This window comes from Phyllobates terribilis, unplaced genomic scaffold, assembly GCF_046119375.1.
Source record: "Phyllobates terribilis strain yellow unplaced genomic scaffold, ASM4611937v1 Scaffold_11__3_contigs__length_659146591, whole genome shotgun sequence".
In the NCBI taxonomy this organism is placed as follows: domain Eukaryota; kingdom Metazoa; phylum Chordata; class Amphibia; order Anura; family Dendrobatidae; genus Phyllobates; species Phyllobates terribilis.
The window spans coordinates 167,464,739-167,487,433 of NW_027362771.1; the positions used below are offsets into that span (position 1 = coordinate 167,464,739).

At 43.9% G+C, this 22,695-nt stretch overlaps 1 protein-coding gene across 1 annotated transcript in view; it reads left to right on the forward strand.

Moving 5' to 3' along the window:
• TPH2 (tryptophan hydroxylase 2) overlaps window positions 1–22,695 on the forward strand; it is a 552,487-nt gene that overhangs the window by 12,894 nt on the left and 516,898 nt on the right. Inside the window, exon 2 of the mRNA XM_073651797.1 lies at window positions 5,303–5,443. Within this exon, the coding sequence (XP_073507898.1) occupies window positions 5,303–5,443 (141 nt within the window). The remainder of the gene's footprint in view (window positions 1–5,302; window positions 5,444–22,695) is intronic.

Here is a 22,695-nt window from a genome sequence, read left to right on the forward strand (position 1 = left end):
AGGATACATATGCAGATACCAAATGGCTGCTCACCTTAATGGGTTGTGCAGACCGCACAACCCGGGTTTAGAGGCCTCTGGTGTTTAAAGTGTTACCGCCGCGTCCACTGTGTCTCCTCTTAAACCGCTGCCGGAGCTCCCGATCACGTGGTTCCGAGTGTAGATCACACGCGCGGTGACATCATCGCAGGTCCTAGTTGCTGAAAGTGCATCCAGTTCCCTGCAGCTCCGAGCTACAATTCCCAGTGGGAAAGATAAGACAATGTGCAAAGTATTGTGGTCAATTCGGACACTGAATTAAGCACCTGGGACAGATTACTTAAAAGAAACGAACCACTTTATTTAGACACTCTTATGCCCACGACGCGTTTCTGCAGTGGTCTGCTGCCTTCATCAGGTGGAATTCCATTGTTATTTGCTTGAGCAGGGGGACCTTGCGGGCACTGCAGGATTTTAAATCTTTAAGGCGTAATATGTTACCAATGTTTTTTTTGGTGACTGTGGTCCCAGCTGCCTTGAGATCATTAACAAGTTCCCCCCCATGTAGTTTTAGGCTGATCTCTAACCTTCCTCATGATCAAGGATACCCCACGAGGTGAGATTTTGCATGGTGCCCCAGATCGATGTCAATTGACAGTCATTTTGTATTTCTTCCATTTTTTTACTATTGCACCAACAGTTGTCTCCTTCTCACCAAGCGCCTTTCATATGGTTTTGTAGCCCATTCCAGCATTGTGCAGGTCTATAATCTTGTCCCTGACATCCTTAGAAAGCTCTTTGGTCTTGCCCATGTTGTAGAGGTTAGAGTCTGACTGATTAATTGAGTCTGTGGACAGGAGTCTTTTATACAGGTGACTATGTAAGATAGCTGTCTTTAATGCATTGATTAGGAGCATCTAACTGTTCTGTAGGAGGCAGAACTCATAATGGTTTGTAGGGGATCAAATACTTATTTCTCACTGCAAAATGCAAAAAAAATTATCTAATTTATACAATGTGATTTTCTTGATTTTTTTTTGGGATATTCTATCTCTCAATGTTAAAATTAACCTACCCTTAAAATTATAGACTGTTCATGTCTTTGTCAGTGGGCAAACTTACAAAAACAGCAAGGGATCAAATACTTATTTCCCCCACTGTAAGTTGAATATTCTGCAATGGCTGATTAAATCACCAGATCACAACCCCATCGAGCATGCATTTCACATGCTTAAGACAAAACTTAAGGCAGAAAGACTCACAAACAAGCAACAACTGAAGTCTGCTGCAGTAAAGGCCTGGCAAAGCATCACAAAGGAGGGACCCAGCATTTGGTGCCATCCATGGCTTCCAGACTTCACGCAGTCATTGCTTGCACAGGATTCTCTACAAAGTATTAAAACTGAACATTTTATTTATGATAAAGTTAATTTGTCCAATTACTTTTGAGATCCTAAAATGAGGAGTCTTTGTAGAAAAATGGTTGCAATTCCTAAATGTTTCACAGGATATTTTTGTTCAATCCCTTTAATTAAACCTGAAAGTCTACACTTCATTTGTATCTCAGTTGTTTCATTTTAAGTAAAAAATAGTGGCATGCTAACAAGCTTGGACTGGCCCACAGGAGAACAGGAGAATCCTCCAGTGGGCCCCCGTGCAAGAGTGGGCTACCACCCTCTTATACGAGCAGTACTTGGCACTATATACTTGAATCACTATGTACAGACAAAGGCAGCATCTTATTAATTTAACAATCTACCCAGTCCATTGTTATATAAGTGTGTGATTGAGGATAATGTAACATTTGCATGTAGCTGAAAAGTGGGGCCCTAGAGTTGGTTACTGGTGGGCCCATGGCGTTCCAGTCTGACACTACATGCAAAGCCCAAATCAGAAAGATTCGGTCACTGTCTGAATATTTATAATATATATTAATAATACTAATACTAATATAATAGTATATATATTTGTGTATATTATTAGGGGTCCTTCACAATCCATAATATATTAGTGAATATCCATAATGTATTCATGAAGTAGCATTCAGCAACCATATTTGTTCACTGTTTCTCTAGCATACATAGAGAAGGACTCTCTTAGGGCTTGTCCACACTTGTTTTGTGCTGCAGAAAAATCACAGCAATTACAGTACCAGCAAAGTGAATGAGATTTCTGAAATCTCATGCACATGCTGCCTATTTTTTCCTTACATATTTGAACCCTAATAGGAATGCACAGTGGAACTTGTGTAGACGAATGTTGCCATTTACTGGTCAGACACAAAAGACATGGGAACTAACGGAATAATGTAGGAACTAAAATAAGAAGATTGATTACACAGGGGGAGGAAAGAGACCAGATGCACAGGGACATATGATCTACTGTGATGCAGTTAGAAAATATAAAAACCCGTGAGGCCAAGGCAGAGAGCAAATAATCGTCCAGACTTGTATCAAGTCGGATGTGCAGTGTCAACTGATTTGGCTTATAATCGTATCTTAGATGAGGGAGAGCAGCAGGGCGAGGTCCTTAGCCCATATCAGAAGGCCTAATTGACAGAACGGAGTATTGCTGGGGAGAACAGCAGGACCAGGTCCTTAGCCTGATTGACGGAACAGAGTATTGCTCAAGAGAGCAGCAGGAAGAGGTCTTTAGCCCAAGCCAGGAGGCCTAATTGATGAAATGGAGTATTGCCCAGGAGAGCAGAAGGACAACGTTAAAGGGGTGGTCGATCAAGTGAGCTGAAGGCCAGGAAGCCTAGTTAAAGGGACAGTTAATCGAGTGAGCTGAAGGCCCGGAGGCCTAGTTAAATGGGCAGCAGATCGAGTGAGCTAAAGGCCAGGAGGCCTAGCTAAAGGGACACCGATCAAGTGAACTGAAGGTTAGAAGGCTTAGATAACGGTACGGAATGGACTTGAGCTGCGCTTTACGAGATAGAGGCTGCGGGAATAGGTCGTCAGTGCAAGGAGTTGCCTGCAGGCTACAGCGCAAGACTTGCGTCATAATGGGGAAACAGCTGACTTTTGTTAGGACCTGTTGTGTTGACCACTAAGGACAGTCTGAGAGGCTAGGTAAAGATACCTATAGTTACGACATGGACTTTGACGGATTACGGACCAATGTTTCCTTTCTAAATATCGTTTGTTGTATTATTTCGCTAACTTTGTGATTTAGTTTGTATTTAACGATTTGTGAATTGTCATTTGCCAGACATTGCATTTTTGGTTACTCGAATTGTAAATAGTTAATAATTAACAAACTTGTTCACTGTACCACTGAGTCTGCATATTCTGTGCCGAAGAATCCTTGTACCTGTTTACAGCCATTCTTGGGAGTCCTCTTCACTAAAAACATTTGTAATGAAATTGCAAGCTGCAATCATCTTTAAAGGTATTTTTTTCAATGTAGCAAGTGATGGCAATTTCTAGGATCACTTGTGTTAGCTATATCTTGGGGACGATAGTATTTCCTTGTGGAGACCTACATGAGAAGCAAGGCATTATGTATAAAGGTATGCAAAACTGGCTCTCATCCAGAATACGAAAAACTGTCTCTTTAAAGCCACCTGCAGGTAGGCACACTGTGTAAGTAAATGTCAAATCCTTGAATCTTGATGACATTGAATGATTCAAAAAGATCCCCTTTAGAGGTATGCAGGGCTGAATTTAGACAAAGTGGGGCCTGGGAAAAAGTTTAAAGTGGGGCCCAAAATGCTGACGTATTGAACCATCTCACAGAAACATTTCGGTTGTATTTACAGGCGCTGAGTTGAGGCCATTAAACAAGCGTGATCGACAATATTAAAGTCATTCGACTCTTGTTTCCCTGCCTCTTTACACCGGCTGAGGAAGAATGATGTAGACGGAACAATCACTAATAGATCATACAGTATAATATAATCAGCAGCATATCTGCAGTTTTCACCCGGCGATGTGCTGCTGAGAACAATAATTGTTGTTCTGGCATAAACAATCCAATAACTAGATGAATAAGCAGCATTTTTCTCGTTTAGTACAACAGTTTTGTAGAATAATGAAAAAGTGGCACTCACCACAAACTGCATTTTAACAGTCCTTTAATTCAGTATACATATCTGGAGGAGCGGTTGGCGGGGGGTGTGCGAGAGTGAGGAGAGACGGACTATGGCCGTTTTGCTCTACAACCAGAGCTTCAACGACTGTAGGTTGGACCCGTAGAGCGCTAGTTGTAGTGTGAAACGGCCATCGTCCGTCTCTCCTCACTCCCACATCCCCCCGCCTACAGCTCCTTTGGATATGTATGCTGGATTAAAGGACAGCTTGCGGTGAGTGCCACTTTTTCATTATTCTACAAAACTGTTGTGCTGATACTTTGTGTGAAGCACCATTGAAGACAGCTGCGGCTGACTGGTTTGTTCAATAGAAGGAAAGATACTTTAGATGCGATATAGGACTGGTGCCCATGCAGCTTCGCTTTCAGTTTAATTTTTTTGCTTGTTTAATATAATGTGCCCCATAGTCCTCCACATAGTATAATGCCACCCCATAGAGTATAATGCAGCTCCATAGAGTACATATAATATAATGCAGCCCCATAGTCCTCCAGTACTATGGCCACCACGTACTCACTGATTTTAAAAAATAAATAAATACAATACTCACCTCGCTCCCCCGCTGCTCTGGTCTCTGCAACGTGTCTCAGCAGCTCCACTGCCCGTCACAGTCCGCTACGTCAGACTTCAGACTAAGAGGGGGAATGATGGGAGAGGGAGCTTCATTGCTTCCAACTGTATCGGAAACTATGATGCTGATACAGTTAAATGCGTGATGTGGTAGGAGGGCTGGAGCCGGCACTGGGCCCCCCTGATTCACAGGCCCCATAGTGGCCACTGGCTGGGGTCCCTGAGGGAGTGGGGGCACTAGGCAAATGCCTAGTTTTCCTGCCCTAACACCGGCCATGGAGGTAAGTTCACATGTCTTTTTTTATGTGGATTTTGATGCAGAATCTGCTCCAAAAGCCAAGTCAAAGCATGCTTCAAATCCACACATAATAAGCTTCCTATTCATTTAAAAAATGCTCCATGTACAAAAACTGCTTTAAAGATGTTCACACATTTTTTTATTCAGCCTGAAAAACCCAAGTTAAACATGTGAACATACCCTAATAATGCCTTCCACCCAGCTGAACGTAATATACTACTGACTGACCGGCCGACCGGCCACCACGAAATAATGTGAACACTTTAGTGTTATGAAGATTATGGATCTGTCTTCTTGTTATTTAATATGTGCTTGTCACTGTTCAATCAGCTTATTATAATTGTTATTATTGTTCTTTTTTCCAGCGTGACAAATTGAATGCTGTGAAAATTGATGAGAACAAATGTAGCAAAACCGAACCAGCTGCTGAAATAGAAAAAACAGCGGTTGTCCTCACGTTGAAAAATGAAGTTGGAGGCTTACTACAAAGTTTAAAAATCTTTAAGGTGGGTTTCCGTCTACTGCATACTAAAGAGAAAGAAAACAATTTTCAGCTCACTGCTCACAATTAGCAATTATTATTAAATTGAGATTACAGCTAAACTATTTTAGTTTGGTACATAGCTAAAAAAGGGTTTTATTTTTTATTATTTTAGTTTTATTTCATAGCCGAATAAACTGTTACCTTAGCAATTTTGCTTTATTGCTCAAATGAACCTAAAATGAAAAATGAAGAAATATTTTGGCAAGTAAATTGATTAAAACTATCTATTTTATGTCTACAGCTGCTATGCAGACCTATGCATCTCCATGGTAACATAGTTAAAAAAACACTGTGATCTATGAACCTGTAGGCATACTCCCTCCCATCTGCCATTAAATTCATTGCAATATACTATAAATTCCCTGCCTAATAGGTTAGTATATAAAGATATTATTAAATTAAGTCCCCGTTCACACATTCAGCATTTGGTGAGTTTTATCAATTACAAACATTTTGAAAAGATGGTCAATTTTTGTGTAACTCAGTGTTGTGCAAAAATATTGCAACTTCTGGCATTTTTATGCCAGTTTCGGCCACATTTACCAAAATGGGCTGTGCTGGGAAGGAGCCAGAACGAGGCGTGGCTAAAATCGCAAGTCAATAGAGCCGGTGTCTCTTACACAGTTCTGGCGGGGCATATAGAGGCACACGCCACTGATAAGATGCGCTGAATTCATTAAGTGGTGTGCTCCTCCTAATGAATTCAGCGCATCTTATTCCTGCATGCACCTCATTAAAACTGGCGTACAATAAGCCAGTTTTAATGGATCGGGGCCTAATTGCAAAGCTCTTGGATTAGTCCTGTTAATTATAATATGTGGCATTACAATATTCAGAAGCTGGCCTTATGATTATGCTGGAATTTTTATCTAAACATTGGAGTCACTAAAAATCACTGTTAAAGGGAACCAAAGTTTGAAACCAGAAGTTTACATACACTATAAAAAGACACATATGGATGTTTTTCTCAATATTTGACATGAAATCAGAATAAACCTTTCCCGTTTAAGGTAAATTAGGATTACCATAATTTTAATATTTGCCAAATGCCAGAATAATGAGAATTTTTAAGTCATTTTTATTACTTACTGCAAAGTCAGAAGTTTACATACACCAAGATTACTATGCCTTTAAACAATTATGGACTACCCATATGATGATGTCATGTGTTTTGAAGCTTCTGATAGGTTTTTTGACAACATCTGAGTTAATTAGAGACACACCTGTGGATGTATTTTAATGCACACCTGAAACACACTTCTTCTTTGTGTAGCATTATGGGAAAGTCTAAAGAAATCAGCCAAGGAAAAGATTTGTGGACATGCACAAGTCTGGCTCATCCTTGGGTACAATTTCAAGATACCTGAAGGTGCCTCATTCATCTTTACAAACAATTATATGCAAGTACAAACAAGATGGGTATGTCCATCCATCATACCGCTCAGGAAGGAGACAGGTTCTGTATCCCAGAGATGAACGTGCTTTGGTCCAACATGTGCATATCAACGCAAAGACAAAAACAAAAGACCTTGTGAAGATGATGACGGAAGCTGGTAAGATTGTGTCAATATCCACAGTGAAACGAGTACTGTATCAACATGGGCTGAAAGACCACTCTGCCAGGAAGAAGACATTACTCCAAAAGAAACATAAAAAAGCCAGATTAATGTTTGAAAATGCACACAGGAACAAAGACCTTAATTTTTTGAGACATGTCCTGTGTAGTGTTGAGCCACCCCCGTAGTGTTCGAGTTCGGTTCAGTTCGTCGAACACCCGTGTGTTCGCCGAACTGTTCGTCGAACTGTTCGTCGAACACCTTCGAACACCGTTAAAACCAATGGCAGGCAAACAAAAACACATAGAAACACATAGAAAACACCTTCAAAGGTGTCCAAAAGCTGACAAACTGCTCAGAAGACACAACTAACACATGGAAAAGTGACAAGTACATATAGTCATGCGAAAAGAAAAGAGGTGGAGGAGTAAAAGGAGGGGGAGACACAGATATAGGCATGTCATGCCCTTCTAAAATCCAAAAAGTGAGAAGCCGACACGTTCAGTCCGCTCCTGCCCGTGCCACCTCCGTGTCGCCGGGTTTGTGCCAGAGCCGCGGTGAACCCTGACGGCCAGCCCCCCTCTCCCAATACTGGTGCCTGTCCGCTGGTGGGTCGAGCGAGCCCCCCTGTGGTGGAGGCAGCTCTAAGCTTTTTAATTTAAATTGTCTCTCTAATTTGAATGAATACACTTTAAATCCATTTACAAGGATCTATTGGAGGGCAAGTCTCATGCCAGCAGCCGCGTAATTCCAGCTCCAGTAGCGTCCACTAAAGCTGCTGCAGTTAAAAAGCTTTTATAAGGATCGAGCTCGGCTGTCCACCGCAAGGCATCCTACTGCCAGTCCCAGCCCCTATGCCTTGGGGTGCCTCCTGATGCTCTTCACTGAGTATCCCGTGGTCCCGAAGCATTTCCTTTGAAAAAATTAAGTGTCCAAACTACAGGTGGTGTAGCTTGCTTAACAACCGGGATAATCCGCTGACTAGCAGACACTGCTACTAGGCACAAAGTATTTCCTGGGCTAGATGCAGTTAAAAATTTGTAATTAGATACTCTCGTTGGATGCTGAGAAAGCATTCCATAGAGTCTCCTGGCACGCCATATATGATTCTCTTAAAAAGCTTGGGGTAGGGGTCTAGGGGACCCTTTTATAGCCAAAATCACGGCCCTGTATCACAATATGTCACCTAGGCTGAAGATAAATGGAACTGTAGCACCCTGAGGGCTCGGTTGCTACAGAGGTATTGCACTTCACCCAGAGGTGTGATATCTCACTCTCAGGTAAGGATGGAGTGTGGATCAGGACCCCGACACCTGCATGCATTACACCACATTGCCGTGGGGCAGGGCGACCAATATGCCCCTGAGATGGGCATGACAGTCACTGACCCTGGCGGGAGTGGGGGGAGGGAACACTGAGGAAGGGGAACCCTGTAGTGCAGGAGCAGGGAGGAAGCAGTTCCTGGGTGCATTGATAAGGGAGTATAAAAGGTGGGCACCATATTAGTTCAGTGCAGAGAAGTCTGAGCAGAAGTGACAGGGAGCAGGGGCTCTGCATGAGCTCTGCTCCGGAGGCGGGCCTAGTAACACAGGCCCAGGCCTGGAAGAGGGAGAAGGAAGGAAGAGGAGCGGAGAAGGCTCCAGGAACGAGGAACGAAGGGATCCCAGGGTTGCGGACGGGCGAGTCGCCACCGCACGCCCGAATCCACCTGTGTAGAGGGGTCAGGCCAAAGGGGGAGACCGGTCCCTGAAACTAGTGGAGGCGGGAAACGACCCTCAGCTAGAAACCGGAGGCTGTGACATTTTATGTGGCGCAGCCCCTCGCTACACCCGCTAGGAAGGCACCACATAGGGTCAGGGAAACTGGTGCCAAGTTTACCAAGAGGAGGCCCGAGGCAGCCGGACAGAAGCGTTGCAATATACTATAAATTCCCTGCCTAATAGGTTAGTATATAAAGATATTATTAAATTAAGTCCCCGTTCACACATTCAGCATTTGGTGAGTTTTATCAATTACAAACATTTTGAAAAGATGGTCAATTTTTGTGTAACTCAGTGTTGTGCAAAAATATTGCAACTTCTGGCATTTTTATGCCAGTTTCGGCCACATTTACCAAAATGGGCTGTGCTGGGAAGGAGCCAGAACGAGGCGTGGCTAAAATCGCAAGTCAATAGAGCCGGTGTCTCTTACACAGTTCTGGCGGGGCATATAGAGGCACACGCCACTGATAAGATGCGCTGAATTCATTAAGTGGTGTGCTCCTCCTAATGAATTCAGCGCATCTTATTCCTGCATGCACCTCATTAAAACTGGCGTACAATAAGCCAGTTTTAATGGATCGGGGCCTAATTGCAAAGCTCTTGGATTAGTCCTGTTAATTATAATATGTGGCATTACAATATTCAGAAGCTGGCCTTATGATTATGCTGGAATTTTTATCTAAACATTGGAGTCACTAAAAATCACTGTTAAAGGGAACCAAAGTTTGAAACCAGAAGTTTACATACACTATAAAAAGACACATATGGATGTTTTTCTCAATATTTGACATGAAATCAGAATAAACCTTTCCCGTTTAAGGTAAATTAGGATTACCATAATTTTAATATTTGCCAAATGCCAGAATAATGAGAATTTTTAAGTCATTTTTATTACTTACTGCAAAGTCAGAAGTTTACATACACCAAGATTACTATGCCTTTAAACAATTATGGACTACCCATATGATGATGTCATGTGTTTTGAAGCTTCTGATAGGTTTTTTGACAACATCTGAGTTAATTAGAGACACACCTGTGGATGTATTTTAATGCACACCTGAAACACACTTCTTCTTTGTGTAGCATTATGGGAAAGTCTAAAGAAATCAGCCAAGGAAAAGATTTGTGGACATGCACAAGTCTGGCTCATCCTTGGGTACAATTTCAAGATACCTGAAGGTGCCTCATTCATCTTTACAAACAATTATATGCAAGTACAAACAAGATGGGTATGTCCATCCATCATACCGCTCAGGAAGGAGACAGGTTCTGTATCCCAGAGATGAACGTGCTTTGGTCCAACATGTGCATATCAACGCAAAGACAAAAACAAAAGACCTTGTGAAGATGATGACGGAAGCTGGTAAGATTGTGTCAATATCCACAGTGAAACGAGTACTGTATCAACATGGGCTGAAAGACCACTCTGCCAGGAAGAAGACATTACTCCAAAAGAAACATAAAAAAGCCAGATTAATGTTTGAAAATGCACACAGGAACAAAGACCTTAATTTTTTGAGACATGTCCTGTGTAGTGTTGAGCCACCCCCGTAGTGTTCGAGTTCGGTTCAGTTCGTCGAACACCCGTGTGTTCGCCGAACTGTTCGTCGAACTGTTCGTCGAACACCTTCGAACACCGTTAAAACCAATGGCAGGCAAACAAAAACACATAGAAACACATAGAAAACACCTTCAAAGGTGTCCAAAAGCTGACAAACTGCTCAGAAGACACAACTAACACATGGAAAAGTGACAAGTACATATAGTCATGCGAAAAGAAAAGAGGTGGAGGAGTAAAAGGAGGGGGAGACACAGATATAGGCATGTCATGCCCTTCTAAAATCCAAAAAGTGAGAAGCCGACACGTTCAGTCCGCTCCTGCCCGTGCCACCTCCGTGTCGCCGGGTTTGTGCCAGAGCCGCGGTGAACCCTGACGGCCAGCCCCCCTCTCCCAATACTGGTGCCTGTCCGCTGGTGGGTCGAGCGAGCCCCCCTGTGGTGGAGGCAGCTCTAAGCTTTTTAATTTAAATTGTCTCTCTAATTTGAATGAATACACTTTAAATCCATTTACAAGGATCTATTGGAGGGCAAGTCTCATGCCAGCAGCCGCGTAATTCCAGCTCCAGTAGCGTCCACTAAAGCTGCTGCAGTTAAAAAGCTTTTATAAGGATCGAGCTCGGCTGTCCACCGCAAGGCATCCTACTGCCAGTCCCAGCCCCTATGCCTTGGGGTGCCTCCTGATGCTCTTCACTGAGTATCCCGTGGTCCCGAAGCATTTCCTTTGAAAAAATTAAGTGTCCAAACTACAGGTGGTGTAGCTTGCTTAACAACCGGGATAATCCGCTGACTAGCAGACACTGCTACTAGGCACAAAGTATTTCCTGGGCTAGATGCAGTTAAAAATTTGTAATTAGATACTCTCGTTGGATGCTGAGAAAGCATTCCATAGAGTCTCCTGGCACGCCATATATGATTCTCTTAAAAAGCTTGGGGTAGGGGTCTAGGGGACCCTTTTATAGCCAAAATCACGGCCCTGTATCACAATATGTCACCTAGGCTGAAGATAAATGGAACTGTAGCACCCTGAGGGCTCGGTTGCTACAGAGGTATTGCACTTCACCCAGAGGTGTGATATCTCACTCTCAGGTAAGGATGGAGTGTGGATCAGGACCCCGACACCTGCATGCATTACACCACATTGCCGTGGGGCAGGGCGACCAATATGCCCCTGAGATGGGCATGACAGTCACTGACCCTGGCGGGAGTGGGGGGAGGGAACACTGAGGAAGGGGAACCCTGTAGTGCAGGAGCAGGGAGGAAGCAGTTCCTGGGTGCATTGATAAGGGAGTATAAAAGGTGGGCACCATATTAGTTCAGTGCAGAGAAGTCTGAGCAGAAGTGACAGGGAGCAGGGGCTCTGCATGAGCTCTGCTCCGGAGGCGGGCCTAGTAACACAGGCCCAGGCCTGGAAGAGGGAGAAGGAAGGAAGAGGAGCGGAGAAGGCTCCAGGAACGAGGAACGAAGGGATCCCAGGGTTGCGGACGGGCGAGTCGCCACCGCACGCCCGAATCCACCTGCGTAGAGGGGTCAGGCCAAAGGGGGAGACCGGTCCCTGAAACTAGTGGAGGCGGGAAACGACCCTCAGCTAGAAACCGGAGGCTGTGACATTTTATGTGGCGCAGCCCCTCGCTACACCCGCTAGGAAGGCACCACATAGGGTCAGGGAAACTGGTGCCAAGTTTACCAAGAGGAGGCCCGAGGCAGCCGGACAGAAGCGTTGGTAAGAAAGGCCAGACAAAGGACACACAAAGGGGGTCCTGTGAAGTGCTCCAAAGTTATCTGGGAGTTGTCTGAGCCCCTCACCTGGTGAGCACAGTACGACGTGGGCAGCCGTTACCTGCAGACGTGGTCTGGATAATAAGAACTGTGAGTAAAGGCCCTGGACTGCATCACTGACTCCGTGTCGTTACTGCTGCTGCCCTGCACCATCACCCCCATCCTCCGCATACACTGCCCTGAGGCTATACTCCTCCCGTGGGGAGTTATGCTACGCTCTGCTGCACCCACAACACCAGCCTCAGCGGTCTGCCCTGCAGCGGCGGTTCACTCTGACCGCAATCCACGGGTGGCGTAGTCGGACATTTAAACATCAAAACCACATAAATAGTTCCGCCACTGGTTTGACCACCCTGAGACACGGAACCGGGTCGCCGCCACGAAGACTACAACCACCAGCATCCACCAAAAAGGGTCCGGCTCCGGGTGTCCCAAGGCCCAGGGGGTGCGTCAGAACATTTTCATCACCTTTCACAATCACCAATGGGACAAGGCAGGGATGTCCTCTGTCCCCTCTCTTATACATCCTAGTGACGGAGCACCTGCTCTCATCAATTCGCCATAACCCAAATATTAGGTGGATTGAGGTGGGAGGCACCGAGTACAAGTGCTCTCTATTTGCTGATGATGTCCTAGTATATATCACTCAATCACATATATCCATCCATGCTGTTATGGCTGAAATAGATCACTTTGTTACATGGTCAAATTTTAAAATCAATGCAGCGAAGTCTGAGGCCCTCGATGTCTCCCTCCCCAAATCCATATAGGATTCCATCCAGTCCAACTTTCCCTTTGCCTGGCCCTCACAGGGTATCAAATACTTAGGAATTCCTATTCATAGAGACCTCTCCCATCTATGTTATCTTAATTTTGGGCCCTTTATTGAACAACTCCATACAGACCACGGTTGGCAAGTTAGAACTGTAAGATTCACTACGTGAACCACTGGTGTTTTGTGGAAAAGCACATGTACACTGTGTTCCAAATTATTATGCAAAAAGTGTTTAGGAGTGATAAGGGAAGAATTTGTTTGTTTGTCAGTTAAACTCATTGATGGTGATGTGTGTCAGGGCTCTTTATATCACTGTAAGCAATTGCAGACACCTGTGCTAATTAGTTTGGCAGGTGTGTCCAATGAAAGGCAAGACTACTTAAGAAGGCTGTCTCACATTATTAAGCAGCCTACATTTTCTGCCAAAATGGGAAAGAAAAAGGATGTGTCGGCTGCTGAGAAGCAACAAATTGTGGAGTGTTTAGGTCAAGGCATGACTACAATCAACATTGTGCGATGATCAGGATGAAGTGTCTTGGCAATCAAGAAGTATGTAGTTGATTCACAGTACACACGTGTGCGTGCTGATAAGGGCAAATTGAGGACTCTTTCTTACAGGCAATTACGTCAGGTTAAAAGAGCAGCGGCAAAAAAGCCTTGTCATAGCAGCAGACAAGTTTTTGAAGCTGCTGGTGCCTCCAACGTCCCCCGAACAACAAGATGCAGGGTCCTTCAGAGGTTTGCAGCTGTGCATACGCCATCCTGTCGACCTCCTCTATCCACTTCACACAAGCAGAAACGGCTCCAGTGGGCCAAACATTACATGAAGACTGATTTCAAAACTGTTTTGTTCACGGATGAGTGCCGTGCAGCGCTCGATGGTCCAGATGGATGGAGTGGAGGATGGCTGGTTGATGGACACCCCACGCAAACACGGCTACAGCGCCAACAAGGAGGAGGTGGAGTAATGTTTTGGGCTGGAATCATGGGGAGAGAGATTGTCGGCCTCTTTAGGATCCCTGAAGGCGCTAAAGATGAACTCCATAATGTATGTGGATTTTCTCAAACAGCACTTCTTGCCATGGTTCAAGAAGAAGAACCGTGTATTTCACAGCAAGATCATTTTTTTGCATGATAATGCACCATCTCATGCTGCACATAAAACATCTGCATCTCTGGCTGATATGGGCATAAAAGGGGACAAACTTATGGTGTGACCCCCATGCTCCCCTGACCTCTACCCCATTCAGAACCTCTGGAGCATCATCAAAAGGAGTGTCTATGATGGCGGGAGGCAGTTCACATCTAAGCAACAGCTCTGGGAGGGTATTCTGTCCTCATGCAAAACAATTGAAGCAGAAACCATCCAAAACCTGACAAATTCAATGAACGAGAGAGTTCAGGAGCTCCTTTCGAACAAGGGGTCCTATGTGAAAATGTAACATCACCTAGAATAAAGTTTTGAGTTGAAAACTGTTTGATTTCAGTTTCTAATAACCTGCTAATGCTTATAATTTCAAAAATGACCATTTTTTTGGTCTTTATTAAAATGAAAAGGTTGATCGAAAAGTTTGGGGGATCTAAGAGTGTGGCAACCCAGTAGTCATGATTACTTCGAATTCTGACAGGTAGTGCAGCAAGAAGGCACTTATGTGTCTTGCGCATCTCGGAGCCCCAAAATTATTTTCCGGGCTAGATGCAGCTAAAAATTATTATTAATTTTAAATCTGGTGGAGCTTAGTATAGATGGCCTAATAGGATCAGTGCTGCACACTGCTACAAAGCCCAAATTATTTTCCAGTCAAGATACAGATAAACATGATTAGTAATTTTAAATCTGGTGGAGCTTATTATAGATGGCCTAATAGAATCAGTGCTGCACACTGCTACAAAGCCCAAATTATTTTCCAGCCAAGATACAGATAAACATGATTAGTAATTTGAAAGCTTAAAACGGTTGGTAGGGTGATTTTAACCAATCATCAAGCTTTTACTCTCCCCAGGATGACACAGGGGTAGAAAAGTCGTTTCGGATCCATGATTTTTTCATCTTTATGAACGTGAGTCTGTCTACATTATCAGTGGAGAGCCGCGTGCGCTTATCTGTCAGCACACCACCAGCAGCGCTGAACACACGTTCAGACAGAACGCTGGCTGCGGGGCATGACAAGATCTCCAAGGCGTAAGTGGCTAGCTCCGGCCATTTATCCAGATTGGAAGCCCAAAAAGAGCAAGGGTCCAGTGACACAGTCATGGCTTCAATGTTTACTTGGAGATACTCCTGTACCATCGTCTCTAGGCGTTGACTATGTGTCAGACTTCTTGTCTCCTGTGGCCTTGCAAAGGATGGGCTAAAAAAGTGGTGAAATGACTCCGCAAAATTGATGTTACCAGCAGATACTGTGGTTCTGTTACGGTTTGAGTGCTGAACACTTGCCGGTCCCACGGTTGGCAAGTTGGAACTGTGAGATTCACTACGTGCACCACTGGTGTTTTGTGGAAAAGCACATGTAAGATTCTGCAACAGTCTCTGCTGATACTCCTGCATGCGTGCATCCCTTTCTATGGCAGGAATAATTTCTGCAAATTTACTTTTGTACCGGGGATCTAACAGTGTGGCAACCCAGTAGTCAGGATTATTTCTAATTCTCACAATTCGAGGGTCATGTTGCAGGTAGTGCAGCAAGAAGGCACTCATGTGTGTTGCGCATCCAGGAGCACCAAGTCCCTGTTGTGTTGGTGGCGAGGTAACAATCATGCTTCCTTCCTCTGTCCTCTCCCCCAAACCTCGCACAACAGAAATGTGATCAAGGTCTCCCTCATCTGATGAGTCTTCCATCAGTTCGTCCTCCACTTCTTCCTGGGCTCCTGCACCTTCCTCACTAGTTTGGCTGCTACCATGCGCCCTGGTAAAACCATCTCCCCCACCCTCACATGCCTGCCGCCTTGGTGCTGCCGACCGTCTGGACCTTGCAGATGTTAGCCCTTCCGCATACAACTCCTCCTCCTCTACTTCCTCCACCTCCTCTTGTGCCACCACCTGACTCCGAATTCTGTTTAACATGTGCTCCAGCATGTAAATCACCGGAATAGTCATGCTGATAATGGCATCGTCAGCACTAAACATCTTCGTCGCCATTTCAAAACTGTGCAGAAGGGTGCATAGGTCCCTGATCTGAGACCACTCCTCCAGCGTGATTTGCCCCACCTCTGGATCTCGTTGGCCCAGGCTATACGTCAGAACGTATTGCACCAGGGCTTGTCGGTGCTGCCACAGTCGCTGCAACATGTGCAGAGTTGAATTCCACCGGGTAGGCACATCGCATTTTAGCCGGTGAAGTGGCAGGCCCAACGACTTCTGTAGAGATGTAAGTCGCTGAGCTGCGGGATGCGAACGGCGGAATTGAGCACACAGCGACCGTGCCCTCTGCAGAAGGCCATCTAGTCTGGGATAGTGGGCTAAAAATTGCTGGACAACCAGGTTCAACACGTGAGCCATACAAGGCACGTGTGTGACATTGCCCCGGCGAAGGGCCGCACCCAGGTTTGCAGCATTGTCGCACACGCCTTCCCTGGTTTCAGGTCCAGTGGAGACAACCATTCATGAAATTGGTTCTCCAGAGCTGACCACAGCTCCTCAGCTGTGTGACTCACATTTCCCAGACATTTCAAAGTAAAAACCGCCTGATGACGTTGAGCCCTACTGCCAGCATAGTAAGGAGGTGTGCAGGATCCCTTCTGCGCAGTTAGAAAGCTTGTGGCATGACCAGACAGGCTTTGGGTGCAGGTGGAAGACCGAGAGGAGGTTGAGGAGGCAGAAGCAGTGGAGGAACTTTGACATAAAGAGGATTGACGCACAACTCGTGGGGACGGCAAGACTTGGACAGCAGCCCCTTGTCCTGCTGTCACCATAGTTACCCAGTGCCCAGTCAGCGACATGTAACGCCCCTGTCCATGCCTACTCGTCCAAGTGTCTGTGGTGAAATGCACCCTGTCACACACAGAGTTTCTCAAAGAAGCGGTGATGTTGTGTGCGACATGCTGGTGGAGCGCAGGCACACCTTTCTTTGAGAAGTAGTGCCGACTGGGCATCTGGTACTGGGGCACTGCGACGGACATAAGGTCTCGAAAATCCTCTGTGTCCACCAGGCGGAAAGGCAGCATTTCTGTAGCCAAGAGCTTGCAGATGGTGCAATTCAACCTCTTAGCTTGCTCATGGCTAGGAGGAAATGGTCTTTTACTTGTCCACATCTGAGGGACCGAGGGCTGGCTATTGTGCTTAGACGGGGTTGATAAGGGTGTCCCCGGCAAACTGCCGGTCTGTGAGGAAGATGCAGGCGGACATGTTAGGTTGCCTTGATCCAAAGGTGGTGCTATCGATGTCGGACAGCGCTCAACACCAGCTGGTGTTACCACCTCCAAAGAAAATGATGACCTGTCAATCACGCTGGCTGTTGCGGGTAAAGAGGTGGCAGGTCTGCGCCCCAAAACAGGTGTGACTGCTGTCCCCCCAGTCACAGAGGATGAAGAGGCCGCGGATGCACAAGATATGGCAGACGGTGGTTGGCCCGGCTGGCTAGGCCGCATTGTAGCACACTGAGCTTCCCACTGCAGCTTATGCTTCATGTCCATGTGCCGGTTCATGCATGAAGTACTCAAACTATGTATTTTTTGGCCTCTACTTAGCTTTTGCTGACAAATGTTACAGATAACACGAGTTGGGTTATCTTTATCGATCTGAAAAAATGCCCAGGCTATGCAAGGCTTAGCACCCATGCGACCTGAAGAGCCACCATGACTTGTGGTGAGAGGCAGAGTTGTGTTTGAGGATTCAGTTGTTGACGTGCTTCCAGTACTACGTCTCTGTCCAGGAAGGCGCAACCTGACCTCGTCGTCACTAGCATCTTCCTCCACCTCCTCTGCTGACCTCATCTCTTGGCTGACTGTGGGTTGACAGTAAGTGGGATCTCCAACCTCATCATCATCACCCTGTGCGTTATCACACCCGTCGTCCTCAGAGCCAACCTGTTCCTGCCCTGACAAAAAACTAAAGTTGTCGCTCCAATCAGGTATTTGAGTCTCATCATCGTCTTCCTCATTGTCTCCACCAACAGGAGTTACAGTTTGGGAATGAGAGTCTACATTATGGTCAGAACCTTCTGCGTCTGGTCCTGGATCCGACTCATAAAGATTCTGGGCATCAGTGCAGATGATTTCCTCGTCTGGATTCACAGAAGCGCTGGAGTCGACCTCTGATTCCCAGGCTATAGTATGAGTAAACAGCTCTGCAGACTCAACCATCTGTTCTACCTCATACTCAGACGGGCAGCTGGAGATTTGGGAGCTGTGAGGAAGCAAGTGCGATTGGGGTGACACCTTTGAGGACTGGAGTATTTGTGATGTTGAAGTTGATGTGGAGGAGAGCCCACTTAAAGGAGCACTTGATATCCGTTGAAGCACCTGCTGTTTTTGTGCCTCATCTGGAATTTGTAGCGATTGGCGTGGCCGTAAGAAAGGGACCTTATCACATTGTCCGCTAAAAGAAGTAGACATTTTAGTTTGGCTGGAAGATGGTCTTTCTTCTGCAGATGTTACTGTTGCTTTAACACCTACCCCACGGACACAACCTTTTTTCCCCTTCCCAACACGCCTATTCCCCTTTCCACCAGCAGCAGGCCTTTTTCCACTCATTTTGGTGGTTAACTAATTCACAACTCTGGAGTTGTTTGCACAAAAAAACAATGGATGGGAACCGAGCAGAGCTGAGTGGCCAAACTGTGGTATTAGGCCAAAACTATTGGCTGGGTTAGATGCAGAAAAAAATTATATTCAATTTGCAACCTGATGGAGGTCAGTATAGATGGAGTAATAGAACAAGTCCCACACACAGCTAGAAGCCCAAATATTTTTTCAGAGGTAGATGCAGAAAAAAATTGTATTCAGTTTGCAACCTGATGGAGGTCAGCATAGATGGACTAATAGAACAAGTCCTACACACAGCTAGAAGCCCAAATATTTTTTCAGAGGTAGATGCAGAAAAAATATATATTCAGTTTGCAACCTGATGGAGGTCAGTATAGATGGACTAATAGAGAAAGTCCCACACACTGCTAGAAGGCCAAATATTTTTTCAGAGCTAGATGCAGATATAAATTATTTTTAGTTTGCAACCTGATGGAGGTCAGTATAGATGGACTAATAGAGAAAGTCCCACACACTGCTAGAAGGCCAAATATTTTTTCAGAGCTAGATGCAGAAAAAAATTATATTCAGTTTGCAACCTGATGGAGGTCAGTATAGATGGACTAATAGAACAAGTCCCACACACAGCTAGAAGGCCAAATATTTTTTCAGAGGTAGATGCAGATAAAAATTATTTTTAATTTGCAGCCTGATGGAGGTCAGTATAGATGGACTAATAGAGAAAGTCCCACACACTGCTAGAAGGCCAAATATTTTTTCAGAGCTAGATGCAGACAAAAAAATATTTTGAATTTGCAACCTGATGGAGGTCAGTATAGATGGACTAATAGAGAAAGTCCCACACACTGCTAGAAGGCCAAATATTTTTTCAGAGCTAGATGCAGATAAAAATTATTTTTAATTTGCAACCTGATGGAGGTCAGTATAGATGGACTAATAGAGAAAGTCCCACACACTGCTAGAAGGCCAAATATTTTTTCAGAGTTAGATGCAGAAAAAAATTATATTCAGTTTGCAACCTGATGGAGGTCAGTATAGATGGACTAATAGAACAAGTCCCACACACAGCTAGAAGCCCAAATATTTTTTCAGAGGTAGATGCAGAAAAAAATTATATTCAGTTTGCAACCTGATGGAGGTCTGTATAGATGGATTAATAGAACAAGTCCCACACACAGCTAGAAGCCCAAATATTTTTTCAGAGGTAGATGCAGAAAAAAATTATATTCAGTTTGCAACCTGATGGAGGTCTGTATAGATGGATTAATAGAACAATTCCCACACACAGCTAGAAGCCCAATATTTTTTCAGAGGTAGATGCAGAAAAAAAATATATTCAGTTTGCAACCTGATGGAGGTCAGTATAGATGGACTAATAGAGAAAGTCCCACACACTGCTAGAAGGCCAAATATTTTTTCAGAGCTAGATGCAGATAAAAATTATTTTGAATTTGCAACCTGATGGAGGTCAGTATAGATGGACTAATAGAGAAAGTCCCACACACTGCTAGAAGGCCAAATATTTTTTCAGAGTTAGATGCAGAAAAAAATTATATTCAGTTTGCAACCTGATGGAGGTCAGTATAGATGGACTAATAGAACAAGTCCCACACACAGCTAGAAGCCCAAATATTTTTTCAGAGGTAGATGCAGAAAAAAATTATATTCAGTTTGCAACCTGATGGAGGTCTGTATAGATGGATTAATAGAACAAGTCCCACACACAGCTAGAAGCCCAAATATTTTTTCAGAGGTAGATGCAGAAAAAAATTATATTCAGTTTGCAACCTGATGGAGGTCTGTATAGATGGATTAATAGAACAAGTCCCACACACAGCTAGAAGCCCAATATTTTTTCAGAGGTAGATGCAGAAAAAAAATATATTCAGTTTGCAACCTGATGGAGGTCAGTATAGATGGACTAATAGAGAAAGTGCCACACACTGCTAGAAGGCCAAATATTTTTTCAGAGCTAGATGCAGACAAAAAATTATTTTGAATTTGCAACCTGATGGAGGTCAGTATAGATGGACTAATAGAGAAAGTCCCACACACTGCTAGAAGGCCAAATATTTTTTCAGAGCTAGATGCAGATATAAATTATTTTTAATTTACAACCTGATGGAGGTCAGTATAGATGGACTAATAGAGAAAGTCCCACACACTGCTAGAAGGCCAAATATTTTTTCAGAGCTAGATGCAGACAAAAAATTATTTTTAATTTGCAACCTGATGGAGGTCAGTATAGATGGACTAATAGAGAAAGTCCCACACACTGCTAGAAGGCCAAATATTTTTTCAGAGCTAGATGCAGATATAAATTATTTTTAATTTGCAACCTGATGGAGGTCAGTATAGATGGACTAATAGAGAAAGTCTCACACACTGCTAGAAGGCCAAATATTTTTTCAGAGCTAGATGCAGAAAAAAATTATATTCAGTTTGCAACCTGATGGAGGTCAGTATAGATGGACTAATAGAACAAGTCCCACACACAGCTAGAAGCCCAAATATTTTTTCAGAGGTAGATGCAGAAAAAAATTATATTCAGTTTGCAACCTGATGGAGGTCTGTATAGATGGATTAATAGAACAAGTCCCACACACAGCTAGAAGCCCAATATTTTTTCAGAGGTAGATGCAGAAAAAAAATATATTCAGTTTGCAACCTGATGGAGGTCAGTATAGATGGACTAATAGAGAAAGTCCCACACACTGCTAGAAGGCCAAATATTTTTTCAGAGCTAGATGCAGACAAAAAATTATTTTGAATTTGCAACCTGATGGAGGTCAGTATAGATGGACTAATAGAGAAAGTCCCACACACTGCTAGAAGGCCAAATATTTTTTCAGAGCTAGATGCAGATATAAATTATTTTTAATTTACAACCTGATGGAGGTCAGTATAGATGGACTAATAGAGAAAGTCCCACACACTGCTAGAAGGCCAAATATTTTTTCAGAGCTAGATGCAGACAAAAAATTATTTTTAATTTGCAACCTGATGGAGGTCAGTATAGATGGACTAATAGAGAAAGTCCCACACACTGCTAGAAGGCCAAATATTTTTTCAGAGCTAGATGCAGATATAAATTATTTTTAATTTGCAACCTGATGGAGGTCAGTATAGATGGACTAATAGAGAAAGTCCCACACACTGCTAGAAGGCCAAATATTTTTTCAGAGCTAGATGCAGATATAAATTATTTTTAATTTGCAACCTGATGGAGGTCAGTATAGATGGACTAATAGAGAAAGTCTCACACACTGCTAGAAGGCCAAATATTTTTTCAGAGCTAGATGCAGAAAAAAATTATATTCAGTTTGCAACCTGATGGAGGTCAGTATAGATGGACTAATAGAACAAGTCCCACACACAGCTAGAAGCCCAAATATTTTTTCAGAGGTAGATGCAGAAAAAAATTATATTCAGTTTGCAACCTGATGGAGGTCTGTATAGATGGATTAATAGAACAAGTCCCACACACAGCTAGAAGCCCAATATTTTTTCAGAGGTAGATGCAGAAAAAAAATATATTCAGTTTGCAACCTGATGGAGGTCAGTATAGATGGACTAATAGAGAAAGTCCCACACACTGCTAGAAGGCCAAATATTTTTTCAGAGCTAGATGCAGACAAAAAATTATTTTGAATTTGCAACCTGATGGAGGTCAGTATAGATGGACTAATAGAGAAAGTCCCACACACTGCTAGAAGGCCAAATATTTTTTCAGAGCTAGATGCAGATATAAATTATTTTTAATTTACAACCTGATGGAGGTCAGTATAGATGGACTAATAGAGAAAGTCCCACACACTGCTAGAAGGCCAAATATTTTTTCAGAGCTAGATGCAGACAAAAAATTATTTTTAATTTGCAACCTGATGGAGGTCAGTATAGATGGACTAATAGAGAAAGTCCCACACACTGCTAGAAGGCCAAATATTTTTTCAGAGCTAGATGCAGATATAAATTATTTTTAATTTGCAACCTGATGGAGGTCAGTATAGATGGACTAATAGAGAAAGTCTCACACACTGCTAGAAGGCCAAATATTTTTTCAGAGCTAGATGCAGAAAAAAAT